The sequence below is a fragment of the Clupea harengus genome, chromosome 13 (genome assembly GCF_900700415.2).
Source record: "Clupea harengus chromosome 13, Ch_v2.0.2, whole genome shotgun sequence".
In the NCBI taxonomy this organism is placed as follows: Eukaryota; Metazoa; Chordata; class Actinopteri; order Clupeiformes; family Clupeidae; genus Clupea; species Clupea harengus.
The window spans coordinates 13,509,757-13,529,312 of NC_045164.1; the positions used below are offsets into that span (position 1 = coordinate 13,509,757).

Here is a 19,556-nt window from a genome sequence, read left to right on the forward strand (position 1 = left end):
GCCACAACAAAGGCCCCTGTGTGTGGGTGCCTGGGGGGTAGGCAGAGGGACGGCTTATGGTGACAAATCTGACCCTGGCCAAAGCTCCTTATACCAGCCCTCAGGCTGACTGATCTGCTGCCAGTAGGCAGGGATATATGGATTAGGCCATGAAAAGACTGGTGTGTGTGTGTGTGAGTGTGAGTGTGTGTGTGTATGAGTGTGTGAGTGTGTCTCTGTCTGTGCATGTGTGTATGAGTGTGTGTGTGCGTGTGTGTGTATGAGTGTGTCTCTGTCTGTGCATGTGTGTATGTGTGTATGAGTGTATGAGTGTGTGTCTGTCTGTGCATGTGTGTATGTGTGTATGAGTGTGTGTGTGTGTGTGTGTGTGTGTGTGTGTGTGTGTGCGTGTGCGTGTATGAGTGTGTGCATGTGCGTGTATGAGTGTGTGAGTGTGTGTGTTTGTGGGCAGGTCCTAAGGGTTTACCCAGGCCTGGGGAATTGTGTGGCAAAAAAAGTCCAAGGAGAATTGGAATGTTCACGCAACAGCTGTCATATTTAAAGATGAATAAATCTAAAGATCAAGCAGAGAAAAATTCTTCCAGACCACCCTAAAATCACAGTCTCTAAGTCCACATACTGCAACAAGGCAAAACCCTCTCTCTCCCCTCCAGCTTACACTAGGCGGGAGCCCAAAGTGTTTTCAGGTATACGTACTCTGTGAAGGAACGAAATGAAAGAAGGAAAAGAGGAGGATCTCCTCACCTCTCCTGCAGAAGAACCTTGTTCTCTCTCTTCCACAGGTCTTTGAAGTCGCTGGAGAACTCATGCCACACGGAGAAGATTGTGTTGGGAGAAGCCTCTTTCTCTCCAGCCTTAGGCTTGATGGAGAAAAATACACTCAGCTCCAGGAAACTGTAAATATTGAAAAGAAAAACATGACATCAAGAGCTAAATATTGTGAAAACAAACCTGGGGAATCCACACTGGGGAACTGTGAAAGTGATCGGCTTTTTAATACGTGAAATGCATCGTAAGTTCACCTAATAAAAATACTAGCATTGTATAAATCATGGCAATGGATCATTCTCCCCTGATAGTGTTACTGGCTATGATTTGCAGGAATGCAAAGTGGAGACGACCAAAAGCATGCGCTTAGGATAGAACAAAAACACAGGCATATATTGAAATACACAGGCCTATCACAATCACATTGTTCTCTAATGTGAAAACACAGATCAACTTCTTAAAGCCCTACAAAAAAACTTGCATTATTCCAGAGGTCTTTGAATCCCCACACTGAGAGGCCATGAAGTAAGTGAATCAGCGCTGGAGAGAGGGAGATGAAAGGGAGAGCGTGTGTGTGTGTGTGTGTGTGTGTGTGTGTGTGTGTGTGTGTTATCATGAGGCCCTCGATCGATCCAGAACGGAGGTTGTTTGGAGTTTCCACCGAGCGCTGAACACATTCCCCAGCACAGACCTCTGGAGCCACTGCTGTCTGGATAAACACTTACACACACTCACACACACACACACACACACACACACACGTGCGCACACGGACATGCTTGCTCGCGTTTGCTTGCTCTTACACACACACACACACACACACACACACACACACACACACACACGTTCGCACACGAACATGCTTGCTCGCGTTTGCTTGCTCTTACACACACACACACACACACACACACACACACACACACACACACACACACACACACACACACACACACACACACACACACACACACACACACACACACACACACACACACACACACACACACACACACACAGACACACACTACCCAGTCCAAACATACATGAAAACACACCGGAGACCCACATGGCTCGTCACAGCATGCCAGACTGAGCAAATTCAATCGAACCTGAGCTAGATAAACATTCCCATGGGATCCCCAAAACAACCTGGAATAGCCGCTCACCTGTCAGCTACCAGAGCAAAACATGTCACCCAGCTCTCACAGCGCGGCTGACACCCATGACATGCAGCACCCACTACTTACACTGTATGCGTCATGGCAAGCTGAGATTCCTGGGCTTCCAACTCGCTTTTAGCTGAAAGACAAGAAAAGAAAGAAATGTTAGGCATATGCAGGGAGCCAACAGCCCCATTTAATAATCTCTGTTAATCTCTGTTTGGATTTCAAATGTAACACTCCAAACTATGGTGGGAAAGAGTATAATCTCACTAATGTAATGCAATACGGAAAACAAGAAGAGCACAGAGCACTGAGTGCTTTAAGAGGGGAGGACACAGGGTTAAGAATATTTGATAAGTGACTCCATGTTTTCAGCGCGGTTCTCAAGTGTTTACTCTGTGACATGTCGGACCTTATCTTACAGGCCTTTGCAGGAGGTCAGGCGCTGGATGGCAGTGAGAGGCCCGCTGATGAGAAATACCCATGCACAGCACTCACACACACACACACACACACACACACACACACACACACGAGAATGAGAAATACCCATGCACAGCACTCTCTCACACACACACACACACACACACACACACACACGAGAATGAGAAATACCCACGCACAGCACTGACGGCTCCGGAGATTAACAGCATGTTTCACTGGCCATTTACAGTGGCCTCGTGAACACTGGCCTTAGCCTTTCAAACGGTTTGCACAAGATTTCACTCGTCCTCATAATTCAGCCTTGGTGTGTGTGTGTGTGTGTGTGTGTGTGTGTGTGTGTGTGTGTGTGTGTGTGTGTGTGTGTGTCAGGTATAGCAGTGCTTGTTGGCAAGTACTCAGTTTGACGTTTAAAGTGCAGCTGACAAATGTGCAAAGGAGACAGAAGCACCAGACAGACAAACCCTCCTTTGTGTAAAGGACAGGTTCAGAATGATGAGCGCGCAGAGAGAAAGTGGAAGAGAGGGGTGGGGAATGGGGAACGGGGAGGGGGTATCTAGGGGTGGAATACCAAGGATACTCAGCACTTGTAATACTCATTTGTGACTGTTTGGCTTACTTTTTATTGAGCATATTCAGCATAGATATTTGTGTGGACAATCACAAGTAACTTCTCTAAATACCACGGATACTAATTACCACAAAAGATTTCCGAGGCTCATTTTTTGAGGATAAGAGAAAAAAGAGAATTGCTTTCCAGCATTAAAATCACGTTAGCTCTTAAATCACTACGCAACAGGCTATTGCAGAGAAACTACCAATTCTGTTCTGAGGAAATCCAATGAAAAGCTATCTATTATTTTTGTGCTATCCACAATGTAAGAGCCTGCTACGTGCTGGAGTGGATGCATCCCTTCCTGCTGCGCTGCTACCATGGTACAGTCATGCCTCTGTAATAAAATACTGTAATGATGGGCTAGAACACTATCCAACCACTTTCACTTCTTTGGATTCTAGAAAGATTTGGGTCAGCCATTTGATCCATTTATTTCCTATGTCCATGAACATTGGTGTAAATGTATTATGATGCCTTGAAGCATGACAATCCTCGTAAGTGTCTTAAAACCGTTTAACTGCCTCAAATGATCCATTTACAGCTTCCCCAAACCTCGGTCAGGGCTGGAATAGTTCTCAGAACAGATTGGATATCCAGAGGTTCTTCCCGGGAATATCAATTCATTCTCTATAATCAAAAACAGACTTGGTGCTACGCTTCCCTGGCATGACCAATAGAGGGACGACATTTTTATGTACTGTTCCAAAACAAGATCGTCTCTCTCTCTCTCCAACTATCTCTGTCTCACCCCAGAGTGCAACATCAACCAGAAATGGATTGGTGTGTGTCAGACTATTTTTATACCAATTACAACAGGTAAAAGATCTAACGTTATTTAAACATGAATTGAGGTTAACCGAAGCATTGCCACGCCAATAGGTAAATCTCAGCTATACGCAACTAGAATGACTGGAAACGACATAAACATATCGCTAAGTCATCTTCTCATGAAACAATACTTTTAAGATAAACGTGATTTTTTTTCCCAACAATTTGGCTGACTACCAAAAAAAAAAAAAAAACACTTCGACCACACCCCTGCCCTTTGCCAAAGCAGTAGTCAGCAAGGACTAGAAAGAAACAAGGCGGGCTGTAAGGATTGCCAATCTCTCTATCAATGCGAAACAGATTATCACGTCCAAAACTCTGTTCCTGAGCCTGCGAGACCCCATCAAAGTGACTAGCATGCATGAGAGTTTGTAAAGCGAGCGGAGAGAATCACTGTAGACCAAACAATTCCTCTCCTTGGAGTCTGCCTCCTCTCTGTCCTGTGGTTAGTTTCATGGTCGAGAAAATAAACAAGAATGGTTGGTTCTGTGGAGCCAGAAACGCTTATACCCCAGGGTTTGAAATCATACAAATAATGAAAAAAAAAAGAATTCAGACATTCTTGTTCCTCCATCCCCCCCCCCCTTCTCTCTTCTCCTCAGATGTGTCTAACGAGAGGCATGGTCAATGTGGGCTGGAGCCTCAGAGAGTCTCACGTCACATGTCAGAGAGGAGGGTGGGGGGGGGGGAGAGAGAGAGCTCTGGCCCTGGAGGGAGACCCCGTGTGTCGGGATCAAAGTGAGCGCTGAGATCCCGATGTTTCTGTCGGAGGGGTTGCTTTCATCGCGGCTTCCTCAAGGACAGCGGGCCAGCTGAGCCCCATGTGCGAGTCATTACGCCAGGGCCATTTGAATACAAAAGACTGGGCTGAGTGGCTCGCTGGAGGGCAGGGAGAGGAGAGGAGAGGAGAGCCAAGCGAGGGGCTGACGGCCGACGCCGAGGCCCAGGCCCGTGCTTTCATGTCGGGCCGCCGAGTGGGTCGCCTGGTGGAGGGAGCGGGGGGGTCGGATGGGGGGGTGGACAAAATAAACACACTGGAGAGGAATAAAACAAACAGAGCAGGAAGTGCATCACGGCTTCATCATGTGAGCGGCTCTCAACACTAATTCATCATGGCCGCTGCTCTAAGCGACACCCGGGGTAAACACACTCGGTGGGCGCACAAGTGTTTATGTGATTTCCTGCGCTGGGTGCGCCAGGGAAACTGGGGGAGGAAAAAAAATAAAAAAGAGAATTAAAAAACTACGGTAGGGAGCTAGGGTGGAGAAATGAAAAAGGAGGTTAGTGGGCAGGGGGGACTCCTCAGCAGAGGAGAAATAGGTGGAAAATAGGATGAGACAAGATGATGAGGTGAGACAGAGAGGAAGACTACAAAGGATGCTTGCATGCATGCATCAAGCGTGCGTCCTGTATGATTGCAAGCATAAGGTCTCCGCTCCGCGCTTCTCTCCCTCAGTTGCTTTTCAAAGCTCTTGCCAGGCAGGCCTCCAATGTGCCTTGCCTTCAAGAGAAATGGATGATGTTGAAACAGAAGCCATCCTTTATCTGATGTATGAGCTCGTATCAGCGGAGCCTCCCGTGGTAATGTCTCATGACTTACCCTGTCATGTCACTCCATACTCAATATTCATCACCAGAATAGCGGCAGCATTAGTCACCACCGCGCCAGCGCACACAAAACAGCTACAGTTTGACCAGAGACGGCTAATCAATGATCAACGGCCTTATCTCAGCAGGAGTCGGCCCATACAGACATAATGGAGACTGTTAGGGCCAGGCCATCACTCAAAGCGGCCGTGACACGGCTCTCATCCACTCTGGGAGAGAGTGTGAGTAAAGAGAGCGGGGAAGACACTCCCATACGTCAGTGTCTGTGTGTCTGTTGTGTGTGTGAGAGAGTGTGTGTGAGTGTGTGTGTGTGTGTGTGTGTGTGTGTGTGTGTGTGTGTGTGTGTGTGTGTGTGCGTGCATGCATGGGAACCGGGTGTACACGCCTTACCCTGAGTCAAAAATTCCTCCATGTTGTCCTTAAAAGGTTGCAGGTGTTCTTCGGACGACACCTTACACACTTTATCCCTCTCCGTCTCGCACACTGAAGAAATGATAAAAGAAGGGAGAGATAAAAGAAGGAAGAGGATAAACATTCTTTGTTTTGACTGGCAGTGTTGCGTGTAAAAAACATGAAAAGCCATTCAAAACGTCCTTAACTGAAAGGAAACGATTTAGAATGGAGGCCAGTTCATACTAGGTACTAGAAAAGGAAAAGGAATTAGGTTCTGGTAACAAAGTAAGGTGCTTTTGAAAGAACTTTTGAAAAACTACATTACCCAAGTGGTAGTCCACAGGTTAATCATTTCAGCAACCATCTCATGGTGTTGTGTTTGATAATCTCGATATTCTTGTATCCATGGAGACAATCACTGTCTAGTTTACATGGTTAAATGGTGGGATGATTTGAATTATCATGGTACAAATTCCAACAAATGGGTTCTAAGTACTGAAACATGTTTAATTCTTGGTAACCAAGATGTTCTTTGAGGTAAGAGGAACCACTGGGAGAACACAAAGCCCCCCATTAATTCTAAAGCAGACATGATAACTCTTTCCCCTTCATATATACTTTGGACGGCGAGTGAAACAGTAGTACTCCTCTGCAAGCCATCTGGATGATGCTAAGCTAACAGTGCGCGTATGCTAATGTGTCCCATCCCATTCACCTGTTTTCCTTTTCCCGCTTGTTGAGTGATGCTCTCCGCTCCAGGACCTCCGAAGAGTCTATGGGGGACGCGTATGAGTCACGCTTCATCAGTGGCCATGATGGATTAGTGTTTTGCATGCCAAAGAACCCTCATGTGCGCCGAGGGTAATTATACTACCATCTGGCCATGATGGGGGTGGCTTTTGACCTACGGCCAGCAAACAGTGAACACAAGGGGGTGGGGGGGGGGCGGGGGGCGGGGTGCGTCCTAACCAAACACCCCCTGTGCACCATCGCAATGCCAACATCTGCTCCTGAGCTTATCCTACAGCGGACATGAGAGGTGAGGTGGCCGGTCAGAAGGCATTGGTGTTGCTCATTGTAAGGCTCATTATACAATACAAGATGTATGGCCTCCTGAGAGGATTCATTTTGCATATCAAAAAACTATCAGAATTAATCTACATTACAGAAAAAGATAATATTTGAATGGCTAGGCAGAGGAGAAGCTGGCTTGATTTGTTAAACAGAAGGACATGCGATGAGATGAATTATTTCACGAATCATCCCGTTTCCATCCATGTGTACAGAGTCTGCCCTCAACTTCAAAAGAAGCTTAGTCCTCCTGCTAACAGAGAAGCTCAGCTCCACACCTGTGTCTGTACCCAGGGCTAACGGAGGGAACAGGCCCCACATCCACAAAGCTGCTCTTTGAGCCCGGAGCTGTTGGGGGTTTTGGTGTCGGGAGCGTGGCTTTTTCCGTGTGTAATCGGATTCCCACACCTCATTCACACTCCTTGCTGTGTTTAATCCCTGCTATTTCACCTATGACACCTTGGCTAATGCCGGCCTGCCTCCCTCTGATCTCCGAGCTGATGGAGGGCCGTTCAGCCGCAGGGGCCGCGGCGGGGTCCATGTGTTCCAAATGTGGCGGGGGTCAGAGTTCACGGCACTGTGCTAATTTTGGGTTAGCCCACTGTGTTCCCCAACACAGTGACTGGCAAGCTGAACACCCGGGCGCGAGCTTATGCCTTACAAAGTCACGTATGCAGTAAAAGGTTATTGCTGTAGCTGAGGACATTGAGGATGGATAATATAGACCTAGGCCTGTCTTTCTGTCTACATTCCTCTCAGTCAATACGTTTGTCTGTCTCTATTATTATGCTTGCTTTATGCCAGCAGATTTTGCCTGCTGGCATTTATGGTTATGCAATACCTCTTTTTCACATATGTGTTTGCACTTATATTGTCCACAAGTTGTGGCTGGAGTTTTACGATAGAAACAATATCAGCAAGCATCAAACCACAAAAAAAAAAAAAACTCAGAAATTGAATTTTGACAGGTGACAGAAAGTGTTCTGGCATCTTTCAGAAGCAGGAATTTCTGGCAAACAGAACCATATTCACTTTACTCTTCATCATGTACGCAGATCCCACTCCTTCAGTGCACCTCTGGGTACAGAGGGGTTGGCCACCCTCCAGAGAACGAGCGATAGAACGATAGAAGGATGTTCAATGATTTAGTTTTTTTTCAAATGAGACATATGATGATTCTTGAGATGAGGATATGCAAATCTCATCTTGCTTCGCGCTGCCAGAAAGGAAGACCTCCGCCATCCAGAATGGCTGGAGTCTGCTCTATTCCCCCCCATCTGCTTCGGGTTAGCATGTCTGACTGAGAGACACATGCTATTTGTTAACCCACTTCTGACATCACTGGCTCATTGCATGAGGTGACAGCGAATGCATTTTGTATCACACAGAGATGCAGAAAAAAAGGCCCATACACATACAACCACAGACTGTGAATTACCACATGCAATGGCTTGGGTCTCTCACCGGATCCCACCACATCACCATGACTCAGTGAGGTAAATTCACCCGTTGATGTTGTATGATATTGGCTTAATATGGCTAAATATCCGTGTAAACAGAGCCATTCGAATACTATGGTGAGTTAGAGCACCCCTGATATCACCTCTCATTGACAAGGGCCCGACTACATCTACTGAAAGGCGACTGGCTTCGATTTCTCTTTAGCTGTTGTGATTGGCCCTGGTGCTGCCTGCAGGGCCCCGACCGAGCCAATAGACAACATTGATCCGAACCAGCGGGTGTCCCAGTTAAATGATTCCAGTAAAGCGGACGGTGTGAAACTGACAGAGATAGGAGGCTATTTTCACCCAATATGTGACTCCTCTGACAGAGATAGAAGGCTATTTTCACCCAATATGTGACTCCTCTGACAGAGATAGAAGGCTATTTTCACCCGATATGTGACTCCTCTGGCAGTGCGCAAGCTTCTCACACAGGGAGCGGGACTAAGAGGATTCCAGTTGTGTTACTCTATCAGTGCTGAGCATCAGAGACCAAGCAGGCTTCTTGTAGGGAAGACTGTTTAAATGTAGTCTGCGTGTTACTGTGTGTGTGTGTGTGTGTGTATGTGTGTGTGAATGTGGCTTACCATTCAAATCCTTTCTTAACTTGCGCAAGTCTCTCTGAAAGTCCTCAAACTTCATCTGAGAGGCCTGGAAAAGGTCCTGTGGCTCTGGAAGTGGGTAGACACACGTCTCTTTGCCAGCGTCCTGTCACAAACACACACACACACACACACACACACACAGACAGAGAGAGAGCGAGAGAGAGAAAGAGAGAGAGATGCATGCACACACACGTGCAGACAAAAGGAGACAGAGAGAAAGAGAAATATAGGCATGTTTGCTAGACCTAGATAGTGTTGAAAGATTCAATTAGCTGTGCACTCCCCAGCACATGGACAGGAACTCATGCTGTGTAAAGTATGATAAGTTCAATCAGTAGAAGTTTATCCCCAGAGAGCCTGTTGCGTGGTTGATGCTGGCCACAGAGCCTTCGCTGACTTCACCTAATCTGGCTCCACAACGTATTTACAATAGATCTCTTTTGGATCCTCTGCCAGATAGCACATGGAACAAGCTACAGGTCTTCAGAGGCAGGGACCCATTAGTTACTATAGTAAACGAACAGGAGGAAAATAAATATAATATAAAACATGCCATGTTGTTCGCTGAGCCAGAGACGATGATGAAAAACCTGGCGGGATATCTGAGGAGTCCCAGCACGGAAAAAACGAGTGAATCAAATAAACAGGAAGTTTAAACATACCCTACCTCATCAAAGTGCCTGAGATAGTAAGCAACAATGTACGACAGGAGGCTCTGTGTGTTGTCCTGAGAGAGGCAGGGAGAGAGAGAGAGTGTGAGAGTGAGAGAGAGTGTGTGAGAGAGAGAGAGAGTGAGAGAGAGAGTGAAAGAGAGAGTATTTAAGCATAGAAAACAAGAGAAAGAGAAAGAATAATTTATTTGAAGAACTCATTGAAAGCGCGCTTCAGACACACAAGGGTACCTCAGACATGTGAGTGCATGGTGAGACTAAAGGCCAGTGATTGCCATCTCCAGTTTTTACTACTACAGTGATTACCACTACTACAGCTACCACATATAATTTAGTGAGTCATCAGCTGTCAGATCTATTACTCCCATGGCTATAGCCCACTCAAATTACCGCCATTATCCATAATCACTGCCGCAGAATTGTGGTTATTATCATTATTGCTATCTGTAGTAGAATATGGTAACAGCACTAATGGCTGGAATGGGCCGAGGTCGTAAACTCACACTGCTCTTCACGTCCTTCAGCTTGGGCAGAATGTCCAGAGCGAAGCCGTCTGCCTGGCCTCGACTTCGGTTCCCCCCGTTCATGAAGTTGCCGAAGGCCAAGATTAGGCCGAGCACCTGCATCACGCATGCGCCTGTCTGGAGAGTCTGTTAGGACACAGTTACAACAAATCAGTCGCACAAGTGCATCGGGAATGTCAATAAATTCAGTACAAAAAAATAAATAATTCAGTAGAAAAGAGAGAGAGAGAGAGAGAGAGAGAGAGAGAGTAAAAAAGTAAAAAAAAAGATACATCCAAATATAACAAGGGAAAGAAAGCATGTTCTGTCATGCATTGATATCCTAACTCTATCCTAACTCCTAACTCTATTATATAATGAATTTGATTTCACTGTTGTCCTCTACTTGAATCCCTCCAATCCATCTCCTCCATTTGCCTCACCTCACAGACTCTCTGCAGGACCTCCACCTTCCTGTGGACCGAGCCCATGCACTCTGCAAACGTGGACTTGAAAAGGATGCAGCACACCCGCCCGGAGAAGTTGGGGATTTGAGAAATCTGGAGCAGAAACCTTCATGACGAAACAGAGAATGAAAAACAGACGACATTGGCTTTTGTCTTCCATTCACAACATCATGTTCAGCAATAGGGTCAACAATAATAGACACAACAGGCAGCTAAAGCTAAAGCTATACAGCTAAACAGCATGCACATATGCAAAGCATGTTGAGCGACTAATCAAGATGTGCCCATTCTAATCATCTTGAAAAGGTTGATTTAGATGCTGGTGTTGGGATTAACGAGATTCCCGTCATCTCCCCAGTGATGGAAGAGCTCTGGGGCGGTACTGAGACGGGGAAGTGCTCACTGCTCAGAGCTCTGGGGCGGTAATGAGATGGGGAAGTGCTCACTGCTCACTGCTCAGAGCGGTAATGAGATGGGGAAGTGCTCACTGCTCAGAGCTCTGGGGCGGTAATGAGACAGGGAAGTGCTCACTGCTCAGAGCGGTAATGAGATGGGGAAGTGCTCACTGCTCAGAGCTCAGAGGCGGTAATGAGATGGGGAAGTGCTCACTGCTCAGAGGCGGTAATGAGACGGGGAAGTGCTCACTGCTCAGGGGCGGTAATGAGACGGGGAAGTGCTCACTGCTCAGAGCGGTAATGAGATGGGGAAGTGCTCACTGCTCAGAGCTCAGGGGCGGTAATGAGATGGGGAAGTGCTCACTGCTCAGGGGCGGTAATGAGATGGGGAAGTGCTCACTGCTCAGGGGCGGTAATGAGATGGGGAAGTGCTCCCTGCTCACTGCTCAGAGGCGGTAATGAGATGGGGAAGTGCTCACTGCTCAGAGGCGGTAATGAGATGGGGAAGTGCTCACTGCTCTGGGGCGGTAATGAGACGGGGAAGTGCTCACTGCTCAGAGCGGTAATGAGATGGGGAAGTGCTCACTGCTCAGAGGCGGTAATGAGATGGGGAAGTGCTCACTGCTCAGAGCGGTAATGAGATGAGGAAGTGCTCACTGCTCAGAGCTCAGAGCGGTAATGAGATGGGGAAGTGCTCACTGCTCACTGCTCAGAGCGGTAATGAGATGGGGAAGTGCTCACTGCTCACTGCTCAGAGCGGTAATGAGACGGGGAAGTGCTCACTGCTCAGGCTTGTCCAGGGGCTTTGGGTCCTCCTTATCTTTGACTGACTTCATGTGCTTCTCTATCTTTTCCATCTCGTCTTGCTGGGCTCTCTGAAACAGCAGCAGAGAGAGAGAGAGAGAGAGAGAGCAAGGTTAAAGGGCTGTAATGGAGGATGATGTCTGGCCTAGCATTCAAACCACAGTGTGACGATGCTAATGCCTAGGCGCATTGGCTTTAGCATTTTGGAATCGTGTGTCAAAGTTCATAATTCAAAAATATACACTACTGTTCAAAAGTTTGGGGTCAAAATGAATAGAAAGTATAGTCAAGACAATGTTAGAAATAATGATTTTTATTTGAAATATTAATTTTGTTCTTCAAACTTTGCTTTCGTCAAAGAATGCTCCATTTGCAGCAATTACAGCATTGCAGACCTTTGGCATTCTAGCTGTTAGTTTGTTGAGGTAATCTGTAGAAATTTCTCCCCACGCTTCCTGAAGCACCTCCCACAAGTTGGCTGGCTTGATGGGCACTTCTTGCGTACCATACGGTCAAGCTGCTCCCACAACAGCTCAATGGGGTTGAGATCTGGTGACTGCGCTGGCCACTCCATTACAGACAGCATACCAGCTGCCTGCTTCTTCCCTAAATAATTCTTGCATAATTTGGAGGTGTCAGGTCATTGTCCTGTTGTAGGAGGAAATTGGCTCCAATCAAGTGCTGTCCACAGGGTATGGGTGATAGCCTTCCTTATTTAAAATCCCTTTTACCTTGTACAAATCTCCCAAATGACCAGCACCAAAGCAGCCCCAGACCATCACATTACCTCCACCATGCTTGACAGATGGCGTCAGGCACTCTTCCAGCATCGTTTCACCTGTTCTGCATCTCACAAATGTTCTTCTGTGTGATTCAAACACCTCAAACTTTGATTCGTCTGTCCATAACACTTTTTTCCAATCTTCCTCTGTCCAATGTCTGTGTTCTTTTGCCCATATCAATCTTTTCTTTTTATTGACCAGTCTCAGATATGGCTTTTTCTTTGCCACTCTGCCTAGAAGGCCAGCATCCCGGAGTCGCCTCTTCACTGTAGACGTTGACACCGCCGTTTTGCGGGTACCATTTAAAGAAGCTGCCAGTTGAGGACCTGTGGGGCGTCTATTTCTCAAACTAGAGACTCTAATATACTTGTCTTCTTGCTGAGTTGTGCACCGGGGCCTCCCACTTCTCTTTCTACTCTGGTTAGAGCCCGTTTGTGCTGTTCTTTGAAGGGAGTAGTACACACCGTTGTAGGACATTTTCAGTTTCTTCGCAATTTCTCGCATTGAATAGCCTTCATTTCTAAGAACAAGAATGGCGAGTTTCACATGAAAGTTCTCTTTTTCTGGCCATTTTGAGAGTATAAGCGAACCCTCAAATGTGATGCTCCAGATACTCAACTAGCTCAAAGGAAGGCCAGTTTTATAGCTTCCCTCACCAGCAAAACAGTTTTCAGCTGTGCTAACATAATTGCACAAGGGTTTTCTAATCATCCATTAGTCTTCTAAGGCGATTAGCAAACACAATGTACCATTAGAACACTGGAGTGACTGTTGCTGGAAATGGGCCTCTATACACCTATGTAGATATTTCATCAAAAACCAGACATTTCCACCTAGAATAGTAATTTAGTCAGTGTATTTCTGATCAATTTAATGTTATCTTCATTGAAACCCTAACCCTAACCCTAAAAGTGACCCCAAACTTTTGAACAGTAGTGTAAATCACCATCATTATGCATGGCTATTGCTAAACAAAGAATTGAGCTTTATTGCCTCATAACAATAAATAACCAGCAATTGTTCTACTTAAATCATAAGCATAACCTCATCCAAGCCTCATTATTTATTCATGTACAACTTGTTGTTTGGGTTGATCACTAACAAAGATTGTACAATTGACATGTCTAAGCTTTTTAATAAGCAGTTTTATATTACCAAAAAAATGAAAAAACAAATCCTCATGTGAAAATGCAAACCATTTGACATTGAACATTTGTTTGCCAAAATATGGACATTAATGTGCTGCTAAGTTGGAGGAGAATGCCTGAGAATGACATTTCCAGAACAGAGGAATTTCATAATGGGGAGATAAAGCAGCTCTTCAGTCTTGGCATTTTCATCTTTTTCCAACGCATCTCATCAAGTCCGCTCAAAAGTATTCCCATTCAAAGCACATTTCAGAGCTGAACGCCATCAACCCTGGCCTGGGGCTCAGCTGACCTCTCAGGCCGTGCTCTTAGGGGATAGACTGAAAACCGTCCAAAAAAGTGTGATAAAATGTCCTGTGGGAACCAGACCCCATGCAAAAACACAATAATAAACCGGGAAAACATCAGTGTGTCCATATATCAATGATACTGGCGAAAAGACCTAATTCAACTCAAACAGCTCAACTTGGAGGGAGACCGCTCCATGTGTTTCCTTGCAGTCATGGCCTTCAAGGCACAAGTGTGAATCATTAGCCCAGGGCGAAAAATTTAGCGAGGATTTTTGCCATTACCGGGAACAAATAAGCAACATTTCTGTTTAAATAAATGAATAGCAATCAAAGCATCAGAAAACTTTGAACTCTGGTAAACTTTCTCATGCCCGAGAGAAAAGGGGTGGGGGGGTGGGGGGGGGGGGTACGAAGCACTCTTCGATTAGAATTTCACTCACTTTGCCATCGGCTGACAGGGGCACACTCTGTTTTTCATTTACGGCACATCAAAAGTGTAAATAGCCCTGATCAAAAGCAGAGCCCTAGCACCGGTTTGACAGCCACATGTATGTATCCCTATTGACACTTACAATGGATGCTGCACTGGGAGAAAAATCAAGAGATTCAGATGTGAGTGAGTGAGTGAGTGAGTGAGTGAGTGAGTGAGTGAGTGAGTGAGTGATCTTAATGTGAACTTTCTATATGCTGCATATGAGGCTGGTTCCTCCCAAAGAAGCATTGTGTAATCTTGGTTTAGGGGTTCAGTGTATGGGAACTGCACCCCTAATTAGTGAAGCTCTCGAGTATCTGCATGCAGAGGAAGAGAGTGGGACCCCAACCCACACAGAAGGGGGGAGAGTGCTGGTGTGGCACCACCCTGCGCACTGTGGTTTTGGGGTGGCTGGGAGAGAGGAGAGGGATGGAGGGAAGAGATGGAAGTATAGAGAGGGATGGAGGGAAGAGATGGAAGTATAGGGAGGGATGGAGGGAAGAGATGGAAGTATAGAGCGGTGGTGGCGGCGGAGGGGGGGGGGGGGTCACCATTATGTGTACTGTGGTTATGGGCAAGAAAGCCGGAGACAGAGCGGAGTCTCACACACAAAAGAAAAAGAACGAAATGTCTCAACTTAACAACACCCCCTAGGCTATGACTGCAAGGAGGGGAGGGAGAGAATGAAGGAAGGAAGGCAACAACAGCTGTTGATCTCCTGGTTATGGCCCATATCAGCAGACCAAACCTGATACTCTCCCGTCACCGACTGTTTTGGTCATGATCAATGGCATTAATGTGATCCTGTGCCTCACCAAAACTATTCAGCTCTTCAACTCAACTATTTCCTCCACACACAAAAAGAAATGTCACTGTGGGTAAACTTGGGAAAGCATGCCGTGCTAATTCGCAATGATATCTGGATGATATAATGATACGTGGGAAGGATGGGATTTTTTCCCCCTGGATATTTTCCACTGGATTGGAGACAGGCTGGCTTGATGAAGATGCATAGCAGAGGCAACCTGTCTTTATCTCCTGGTTACGGGTGTGTGCCACACTGACAGTAAGATTTATGAGCAACACTAAAGCATCACCATAATCTTATTTCACAATCGGGACATATTTGGTTGAAGGCAGCCGTAACACCCAGACAAAAATCGCACAAACCCTCGCTCTTTTGATCATCATCCACGTACTAAAGTCCGTCCCGTGGATGCCATTGAAAGATTAATTGTAGACTGGCCAATATTTAAATGATCATTCAGAGATCAAAAGACATGACCACAATCCTTCAGCAACTAAGAGAATGGGCTATTGCGAAATAGTGAGCATAATATAACATTACAGGCAAAACACACAAGTATGTATATTTCCATGTCCTTGTCTACTTGGGAACCCCAAGATCATTAAAATCCATGTTGTGAGCAGTGGTGAGATGCCTGTCTCTCTCCCAGAGAGCCCTGGAACAACCCGGGCTCCGCTGCTTCCCTCACACATTCCAGCAGGGGTTTGTGGTTTGCATGTTTGTTTTGGTATTTAATGCACATTTCCCTCTCTCTCCCCCTCTTTATTGCTCTCTCTCTCTGTCTTGTAAGAGACAATATTTTGCTCTGGGTCCAGACACTGGAGAGAACACTGAACAGAAACCCCCTCCCACCCCCTCCTAACCCCTGAAAAAAACGCCTGGGCCAACATTAGCAAATAAGGCTTTGCAAAAGTGTTTGAGGATGATATAAAGGGTGCAAAACTACGAAAATGTCAGTAGATTCCTTAACGTTTGATATGTAACATATGCTTACGTTTTCATAGAGGGCGTGTAGGGTCTCAAGGTCCACCACTGTGTTGTCCATGTTGAGAATAGCTGTTGGGAGACAGAGAGAGAGAAACTGAGCCGGCTCCTTACGTCACAAGGTGCCGGGGATGGATGAGTCGACACAGACACGGACCACAATGATGGGGCTGCCAAGCCCATAAGCCCCAACACGCCTCCACAAAGATAACAACAACTGGCAACAACTGCAGCAACAAAGGGGGGAAAAAGTGACATTGACAACAAGCAACAACAAAAACAAAAACAAATCTGGAAAAGATTGCCGTGAAAACGTTAGCACAGACTGAACACAGGGATAACTGGTGGTGTCTTCATTTAGTTTTGGGAAAGGTAGGACTTTTTAGGAGACAAATCCACTTTTAGTAAAAGGCACAAATATAGCACAGTATTGGCCTCAAGTAGAGTAAGTAAGTAAGAGTAAGTAACACTGTGATAAAGGGCCAGAAATGTAATTTTATGTCAAACAGTACTAATTTTAGCTGAAGCAGAGCAATGTTCCAATAGCATTTCATTGGTAATGTCATTTTTCACATTATGGATAGGGTAAACTTTGTGATACTGTTTGCCCTTCTAATATGCGGCGTGGTTAAAAGGCATTTTGGCTTGGCTAGATCTGAGTACACACACATTTAGGAAATACGAAAATTGATTACTGGCTAGTTTTAGAAACCGCAGGAGAAATAAGCAAAATGTCAAACTTTGGCATGTTATGGTTCAAGACTGAAAATAGCTTTCAAGCGATCGCATGGGATATTGAAACCATCTCTCTGGACACCCAATGACTGCACCGACAACAGGATCAGCAATGCAAATTCTGACCCTTGGCTTCTCAACAATGTAACAGTTAGACTTTACCTGCCATCCTCATGTCATTGTCTTCATAACAATGCGAGGCTGTTACACTCGAGGCCCAAAAGAAAAACAAATGACATTTCTCTGACGCTCAGATGCAGTCTAGAATAATCCGTCAGGGCACAAAAGGCCTTGTGTTTGAATTCCTGACATCCCCCTTCTTGTGTCTGTGTGAGGACCAGGCGCCCAGAGGAGTTAGTCTCTCAAAGCCAAATGTTTAAACACAAACACAGGAGACAGCCTTGCTTGCTTAACGGGAGAGGTGCAATGTTACACGGCTGCACGGAGCTCTGCCTATCATTAGGCCCATTTCCACAGCCTTGGGCTGGCCAGAGACACTCATGTTTGGGCTCCCAAACAATCAGACGAGTATGCGGGATATCGCACGTCAAACATGACAAAAAAAAAAAAACTAAAACATGAAAGAAGCCAAGGGGAATCAGTTAGGCTCCAAGATACTTCAAGCACGAGGTCACTATTTCGGAAAAGGACTGAGGCGCCTTGGTGACAGAAGATCAAGTCCTTCCTGATAGCAATGAGCATCAATGCAGTACAAGACCTCTTCCCATCTACAGTGAAGCAAATTCATTTCAAATGCAAATTAGCGAGGCATGATTTAATTTGTACCAACAATGTAACAACTAATGCTTGCATAATAGTGCTCAGTCAAAGCCAAGGACAAATTAGAGCTTAGCTTGTCTACTGAGTATTTGGTAATAATTGCCATACTGTTTGTCAGGACATGAAAGCAAAATCAATAATTAATTCCTGACACAGTAATGTGTCACACGTGGCCAAACTAAATGATTTCCTCTGTGGTATGATTTGAGAATAATTTGATTATTATATAAATTACTTTTACAACCCTGATCATAGGTTGTGATCTTAAATATGAATGCTTTTAATAAGAATGTATGAAATATTGTAATCCCAATTTAAACCAATAAATCCTAAAAAAAAAGAATATGAATGATTTTGTGACAGTGCCTCTTACAACACTTTTCCTTCTGTGATTTGCACAGAACAAATGACTACATATGTGTGAGTGTATTTGAGCGAATAAATAAATAAAGAGAGAGAGAGAGAGAGAGACAGAGTGTGAGAGACTGTGAAATCCTGAAATTTAAGTAAAATAGAAAAACAAACTCAGTGATGGTAGTATGCGTCATCCTTTGATGATTGCAATGTGAAACACGCACAAACACTTACCAGAAGGAGAGACACTGAAGGCACATATCAAAGACTTGTCAGAAAGCCTATTTGTGGAAGAAAGGCTTTGCTTGGGTTACCCATACAAATGTCTGACTTACACGGCAAAGTGTTTGAACATCAGGAAATCATGAGAACCAGCTGAGAAGATCGAAGTGCCAGTCAAGTGTTACACAGTTCAAACCGCCAGGAAAGATGCGGTCCATGGTCTTCAGGTGTGTGTTTGAGGGATCTAAGTGGAGGGGCCATGTATGCCTACGGGCTTTTCCACGTTTGCCTTTCCACGGGGCTCAGTATGCCTCAGGCAAGGAGAGCTCATGCCCTCGGCTGAGCTGAAGTCTCTACGCTTGTGAACTAATATCCTTAGATGAGATGGAAGTGGGAGTGCTGGGTGCAGTTGGTTATCGTGGTACAGAATTTCAACCACTCTACCTTAACTTTACCTACATTCGACGGAAGCAACCCTAAAATAAACCCCACAGCCACCTGTACATCCACCCAACCTATATTTACTAACAGAAACACTGCACTGCGTTTGTTCAAAATGAGAATATTGGGACACTGCCTTCAACATTGATGTACAGCCTCTTTGAATTGTGTTCTTTTGTTTAAAAGTAAAAACAGCTATTTCAGGTCACACAAAGTTTGCTGACTGTTAAAGTAACTCAATCTGACAAGGGTTCGTCCTCAAACTGGGATGGTTTCAGCTCAACCTTGAGGTGCATTCATCCTAGTGATGAGTCCACCAAGAGCTCTGCAGCAGAACTCCATATCCCTCTCGGAAATCTCTGCCCACACAATGAAAAATGGACTTTGGGATCCTCCGTCAGGTTAGCGCTCAAGAAACCGAATCAAAACACACTACCTGCCCCGCCCCACCTCTCCAGTGACCCTCATCCTTCTCTCTCGGCTTGGGCCTCTGTCACGAGGAGGAATGCGTGCATGATGGGCAAATTGCAGCTCTAGAAGAGGCGCTTGGATGTTTCTCGTGTGGTTTCATCTTTGCCAGAGAAGCCAGACTGCCGGTGTCCCCCGAGAGCTGAACCCAGGTCAGCCGGGGCGAGGCACCGCGCATAATGGCTGTAGGAGGTGCATCTGGTGGAGCGCGGCGGCCGGCGCTAACGTTGCTCATCG

General features: G+C 45.8%; 1 protein-coding gene across 1 annotated transcript in view; it reads right to left on the minus strand.

Annotated features, from left to right (window-relative positions):
* The window catches only part of LOC105906094 (formin-2), a 43,484-nt gene that overhangs the window by 3,492 nt on the left and 20,436 nt on the right, over positions 1–19,556 (minus strand). The window contains exons 8-16 of the mRNA XM_031579342.2: positions 16,330–16,391; positions 11,815–11,906; positions 10,613–10,742; positions 10,170–10,316; positions 9,663–9,722; positions 8,978–9,098; positions 5,815–5,907; positions 2,016–2,067; positions 745–894 (exon numbers count right to left, since the gene is read on the minus strand). Of these exons, the coding sequence (XP_031435202.1) occupies positions 745–894; positions 2,016–2,067; positions 5,815–5,907; positions 8,978–9,098; positions 9,663–9,722; positions 10,170–10,316; positions 10,613–10,742; positions 11,815–11,906; positions 16,330–16,391 (907 nt within the window). The remainder of the gene's footprint in view (positions 1–744; positions 895–2,015; positions 2,068–5,814; positions 5,908–8,977; positions 9,099–9,662; positions 9,723–10,169; positions 10,317–10,612; positions 10,743–11,814; positions 11,907–16,329; positions 16,392–19,556) is intronic.